Raw genomic sequence first — 6,655 nt, 5'->3', positions numbered from 1 at the left:
CGAGGAAAAAAAAAAACTAGTTCAGCCCGTACCTATGACTGTGACACCTGACACCGTTTACAAATTTGTACAGGAAAAATAATTGAAAAGGGAAATTGTCTGTGACCTGGCTAGGAGTCTGCCATGTTTGTTCCTCTGCAATCAGCCTTCCTATGTTGATCTGGCTTAAGTTAGGTTCAAGGATGAGTCATCAAGGTCTGCTCCAAAAAATAAAGAATTGATGATGAATATGCACAAAAATCATTTAGAAAATGAATGCTGACATATGTGGGTGGAATGTTTCAAATATAGCCAGGAAAAAAAGGCCATTCCAAATATTTAAGGATTTAAGGAGGAGCTCTACTCAAAGTGTCTTAAAAGACCTAATGTTTAAATAAATTGTTTTGTTTTTTCTCCTCGTAGAATATAGGAGTGAGTCATGCGTACACATGTTGGCTCCGTGGGTGTCACTGTTGTTTGCAGATGATAATTGGAATGAGCCAGGTCCTTTTCCCCCAGAGATGTTAATTTCTCCACATGGTAGGGGAAGGAGCAACGGGGTCAATAAGGCGGGACCAACAGAGAACACTAATGGAGAAGCAAGGATGTGGTGGGGGGGGGGGGCAGTTGAATATAGGCTACATATATTGCACTTGAAAAGCATCTGTTCAGTAAAGCTCCGTGAAATTACTGACCAAAAATCTGTGTCTGACACTTCTGGAGGTACGTACCATCAAACAAGATCAAGTCAGAGTCAAGACTGTAAGACTTACAAGGTAAGGTTTATATTTTTAAAATATTTTATACATTTTATTGTGAGAATTTAAACATAGCATCATTGTCCATGTCTTTTTCAAATGTTTTGGGGGAAAAAAAATGTAAAGAGTTGAGCTGACGTGACTTGTATCCATCTTTGCTTTTAGGTCATAATTATGAGTGTATCTCGCCTGGCTTTACTTCTTGGACTGCTTCTATGTATTGAAGTTCAGCTGTCCAATGCCCAGCACTGGTCTCATGGTTGGTATCCTGGAGGCAAGAGGGACCTGGACTCCTTTGGCACATCAGAGGTCAGTCGCAGTATTAATGTGTATACCCACTTTAAGTTTGGGTGTGTGTTTGATTGATTTATTCTATCATCTCATTCTCAGATTTCGGAGGAGATCAAATTATGTGAGGGAGGGGAATGCAGTTACTTGAGAACACAACGGGGGAGTATTCTCAAGGCCGTCCTTGTAAGTGGAAAGTGCCATTTCCCTGGATTACATGCATAAAATTTAATTTTAAAAATGGAAAATAAATCAGGGTGTCAATGCTTTTAATTATAGTGTGCTGTAATTAACTTACCGAATGGCTCTCTTTACAGTTGGATATCTTAACCAGAGAGCTCCAGAAGAGAAAGTAACAGGCCTGTCTCTCCTTATTCATTTTGATTTCATTTATGTGAGCTGTTGACTTAAACAGAAAGATTTGTGGCATTCAGTGGTTAGTTAATGGGTGTTCAAAATATGATTGAAATAAAGAGTTTATTTTGATATTATTATTTTTTTGTCTTCAATTTGTGTCCGCTATGTCACAGAAGGCTGCAAGAAAACGTAGTGTGGAACTAGATTTCTACATTAGTTGGCCATAAAATGCGGTCTGCCCGCATTAAGAGTTATTATTATTTATTATTATTATTATTATTATTATTATTATTATTATTATTATTATTATTATTATTATTATTATTATTATTATTATGGTGATTATTATATCATAATAATTTTATTATGTTTTTACTGTAACGAATACAAAGGTTAGTCATCATGCAAACATCTTTTTGACAGCTATTTTATTCCATTGACTGCATGTATCGATTATTTTTATTTTTATTTATTTTTTGTTCTCAACAAGCAGCTCTTTAAACTCAGCACGCCTGCGCATCAGGCGGGGCTAAAATGGACCTGCTGAACGTCAGTGCTCCGCGGTCTGTGGAGTCTGGCGCTCAAAATAACATTAGTAATGCCCCTTTAGCGACTCCTACCACAGAACCTGATAAAGTAATAAACATTAAAACTGATAGTACCCAGATCGGAGGTGAGTGTTGCCTAAAACGGGGCAATTCAGTCGTGTGTCATGACCGGACGAACGACGTTAGCTTTTTTGCTAACTGGTTAGCCGCATCGACTTCAGTTTCATAGCTCCTTAGCTACAAGTGCTAACGTCACTGTGTTGAATTAGCCAAAACAATAAAAGCTTAACTCCCTGTCAGAACAACTAAACGTTAGGGCACTGTCGAGAGTGTCGTTTTAAAAAAATAATAATAATAAATAAAGAACATTATGTCGTCTTTACCGTTGGCTCGTGGTGTAAAAAAAAAAAAAAAAAAAAGGCCCTTTAAAGTCAAAGTGATTTTAAGTTTAGACCAAGTTTCTGTCTTGTTGGTCTGGAAAAAAAAACGACAAGCTTTTAATGAAATTTAAAAATTGCCTTCGTTCAACATAATACAATTTTGTTTATGTTTTATGTTCTGCATTTTGCACATTACATTGTGCCTTTTTATGTATTTGTTTTAGTTTGCATTGGGTTACCGTGCTGTCTGCAGTCAGGTCAGCATTACATTACAAGAATCTCTTATTTGCCTTACCTGGATAAATAAAAGTTTGATCATAAAATTAAATAAAATAGTATGTTCATGCATTTCAAATTGTAAGTTACTCTCTCCTCAAAAGTCATGGGAAATCTTTATAATTTTCTGTTCAACTAACTAACCAAGTCGTTTTGATGTGCAATATTGTATGTCTGTACTAGTGCAAAGTTATTATTGACCAATCATACCTTTCATAAACCAGTGGAACCTAAATGTGGCACTTGTCACCGACATGCAATATTGCCGTTCAAACACCTTCCTGTTTTTTCCTCTATTACGTGTCTGTTAGCTGTCAACAAACGGTGTGTGGTTTTTATTTTATTTTCATGATTATAGTGGTGAACCTCTTTATATTTGCACTATGTTAACCCCTGGTAGGACAAGCCAAAAGCCCTAACACCTTTAAATGCCCGTCTTGAGCCATGAATTAATTAAGTTACAATTTATCCCTGCAAGATTTTTCTAAAATCTGAAGAACTTGCACTTGAGGCAGCAAGAGCTCTGCCACGATTGCTTGTGCTTTCGAACACGTGTTTCGGGGTTAAATTAGGGTAAAAAAAGTTCCTTGACGGAGTTCAATAAGCGTGTTAGATTTGTCGTTCTTAAAACTCTTGACACGAGGTATCAACCACCAAAAATACTGAACCACCATCATGACCAACATTAAAATACAGTAGTGTAGTAGGCCTAAATACTCTACACTACACAGTTAAATGCAACTAAACTAAATTCAACAACCATAATATGTATATAAAATATACAATAATATATAGTAATATATATAATATATTGTATTAAAAACATGTTTAGGACGTTTGGTTTAGTTTGAATGTTTCATTTAGTGATTCTTGCATTTACCACTAGAGGGATCCCCTGTACCTCTGATAACCACTTTGAACATCACTGAACTCGAGGATCTATAGTAGTTTACGATTTTACAGTCGCAATCAAAGAGAGCACTACAGTATGAACTATGGTTTGCTTTAGTCATCACTCCATCTTTTTTTGCATGAATAACCATGTGGTCTTCTCACCATGTCCTTGAACCTTTTTTTTTGTGCCAATCAGTTAATGTGAGTGATGAAGAACTCCTCAAAGGTCTCCTCACTGATCAACACTGCCATGTATGTGAAGCTGTGCTGTTGTTTGAGGCTCAGCGGCTGTCACATTATGAGGTTTGGGACCTTTTAAATCCAACATGCATTGAATGGCGACCTCATTATATCATCTCTTCTTATTTGCAGGGGAAAAAACATGCCATGAAGTTGAAACAGTACTTGCACAACAAGCGGAATGAAATGAGACAAACAGAGTCTGCAGGACTACTGGTAATTTTTTTTTTGTTGTTGTTGTTTTTTCAGAGGGGTTTAACAATCACAGTCCAACTTTGTCCCTCATTTTGTAGTGCCCCATGCTGAACGATAAAGATCGTTTCTGTGAGCTGTGCAACATGGTATTTACTTCTCCCGTGGTAGCAAAGTCACATTACAAAGGCAAAGTCCACATGAAGAATCTCAGGAAACAAAATCTTCAAAAGACAGGTTAGTCGCATAAGAAGAAAGGCATTTGTGATGTGAGGTTATTTACACTAATACAGTAGTGAAGCACAAGTTATTATTTTATGTGAAAAGTGTAAATGCCATTTATATGGAATTGATTTCTCTTGGATTTTACAGTGAACAACATAGACGTCAGTACTTTATCCAGCCCTGTTTTGGACCGTGCTATACAAGACGGCACGTCAGGATCAGGGGCCGGTACAGACCCGACATCTAATCCAAATGCTGCCAGTTCAGACTCAAACAAGCACTGTGTCTTGTGTGCGGCCTCCTTCAACAATCCCCAAACGGCGCTGCAACACTACAACGGCCGCAAGCACCAAAGGAAGAAGGCCAGACTGGAGATGTTCAAAGACCTTGAAGATGCTCAAGAAGGTAACATGGGGGCCGGCTAACAGCAAAGCAACATGAACAGCAATTCTTTCAATGCTATCAAATTCAAGAAGGTTGCAAGCGGCACGTCTTAGTTTTATCCATCCTTCCTCCTTCATTTGTTTGCAGAAAACCCACTCACGTGCGCCATCTGTAATTTGCAATTGAACTCAGTTGAGATGTACCAAGCCCATATGCAGGGGAACAAACACCATGCTAGGTAAGCTCGCTACACAATTCATCATACTCGCTACTTATTGCTTTGTTCAATTCATAATGCATAGCTTTGCATATTTCATAGTAATAATAAATAAACATCATCTCTGGATATTCCACCGGCTACACCACTACTCCCCCATTTGTATAACTCTAAATTAAATGTCTATATACATCACGTCATTTATGACAAACAGATTTAGAAAACCACAAATTCAGTTTGTTTGTTTGCCAGGAAGAGGAAGGTATCCAAACTATGCAAAAGCCGACAGAAATCCTACAGCACGTTTACCGACGAACTTGCACACTACATCGAAGTGCAGAAAGCCCGCGGACTCGCACCCAAGATTGGCACCATTCCACCTCAGGATGAAGAGCAGAATGAAGGCGATCAAGTAGAAGCAGTAGCAGATTTAGAAATGGGGCACATGATCCAGAAAAAACAGACTTCTCCTATGTATGACCCCCATTCACACTATCGTGCCCCTCACTTCAGTGTTGAAGTTTTCCAACCTCCGTTTATGGGCCTTCCCTGGCCATCCAGTGGTTGGGACTGCAATCGTGCTCCGTCTTTCCCACATTCAAGGCCTTTGTTGGACTCCGATGCTCGACCTCTGAAGAGACGAAAGAAGTGCTCGAGCTCCTCCTCGTATTCTACCTCATCATCTTCCTCCTCGTCGTATTCGTCTTTCACTAGCAGTGGAGCGAGTGATAGTGATGAAGATGATCGCAGGCAAAGAGAGAGGCGCAGGACCAAAAGATCTAGAAGGGAAAGAGGAAGACGATCAACAGCTGCGAGCTCAGACAAGACGAGGCATAGGCATCAAAAGCGAGCACATGATGATCCCTCGGAAGAGAGGATGAGGGATGATCATGGAGAATCGGGGGAAGAGAGAAGAAAGAAGCACAAATGCCACAGCAAGCAGAGACGGCAAGAAAAGCAACAAGTGGCGGACGCGGATGGGATCAAGGACGGCATAGCGCCAACGGTCGTGACTGAAACTAGAGAAGAGACAGAAGACAATGTTGGACAGCAGAGTGACAGACAGGAAGACCACGCCAATGTGAAATCTAGAAAAGACAAGAAGAGAACAAAAAGCATCCCGGACAATAGGACTGAGGAAGAAAAGTTGTGGGATGATTCCATTCTTGGCTGTTAAATACCGACATTTATTTATTTCTAGTCATTTTCAAGACAATTGAAAAGACTTGTCCAAGCCACTTTGTGTAGCAAGGCTTTTAATCCCTTCAACAGCCTGTGGTGGGCGCTTTTGGGTCATTGAGGGCCCTTGTGGAACGTTTAGTCATTTCATCTCATGAAGCCTTGTGGGCTAGCTTTCAGAGATGCGGCTCGGGGAACATTGTGAACGAGCTCAAATATGGCTCACAATCGAATAGCTATCTTTAAAATCAATATAAGTGGTAGCTAGTTGCTTGCCCTTGAGCAAGAGATCGTCCCCACCCTCCCTGCTCAAGTGTTGCGGTGCATCACTCACTCTGAATCTTTGCTCGCATGCCAGCATGTGTCTGATGTGGATTTATGTGAGGCCTGCAACACACCAGATACAGCAGAATTGGATTTCCCCTTGATAATATTTTAATGACTAAAATAAATTATATTAGCTTATGCTTGTATAGTACCCTATTGTTTCCTTTGAACAAAAGGTCAAGACAGCAACGCTATATCGACGTGTGCGGGTAGGGCTCATTTTCCACAAACCTTTTTTAACTAACTGCCTCAGTAAACTAAAATGTACAGTTAAAATAACTGATAAAATTATAAACAACAGAACATGTTTAACTGAGCTTTAATAAACCTAATGAGGTAAAAGCAGAATCTCTGTAGATGTTGTTTTAACACCTAATTTCGTTTTAGACTGCGACGACAAAATCCAAACAA

General features: G+C 39.4%; 2 protein-coding genes across 2 annotated transcripts; both read left to right on the top strand.

Moving 5' to 3' along the window:
- Positions 1–609: 609 nt before the first annotated feature.
- gnrh2 (gonadotropin-releasing hormone 2) lies at positions 610–1,519 on the top strand. Its single transcript, XM_049733977.2, has 4 exons — positions 610–755; positions 903–1,046; positions 1,128–1,211; positions 1,343–1,519. Exons 2-4 carry the CDS (start codon positions 912–914, stop codon positions 1,379–1,381), a joined length of 258 nt encoding a protein of 85 aa, XP_049589934.1. The 5' UTR covers positions 610–755; positions 903–911; the 3' UTR covers positions 1,382–1,519.
- Positions 1,520–1,883: 364 nt separating this feature from the next.
- On the top strand, positions 1,884–6,592 carry zmat1 (zinc finger matrin-type 1). The gene is made up of 7 exons (XM_049734819.1): positions 1,884–2,055; positions 3,677–3,783; positions 3,853–3,936; positions 4,014–4,149; positions 4,285–4,542; positions 4,669–4,759; positions 4,991–6,592. The coding sequence occupies exons 1-7, from the start codon at positions 1,917–1,919 to the stop codon at positions 5,913–5,915; spliced, it is 1,740 nt and encodes a 579-aa protein (XP_049590776.1). The 5' UTR covers positions 1,884–1,916; the 3' UTR covers positions 5,916–6,592.
- Positions 6,593–6,655: the final 63 nt, after the last annotated feature.

This window comes from Syngnathus scovelli, chromosome 11 (assembly GCF_024217435.2).
Source record: "Syngnathus scovelli strain Florida chromosome 11, RoL_Ssco_1.2, whole genome shotgun sequence".
Taxonomy (NCBI): domain Eukaryota; kingdom Metazoa; phylum Chordata; class Actinopteri; order Syngnathiformes; family Syngnathidae; genus Syngnathus; species Syngnathus scovelli.
The sequence above is the reverse complement of the archived record's forward strand: the minus strand, read 5'-3'. Positions and strand labels throughout refer to the sequence as shown.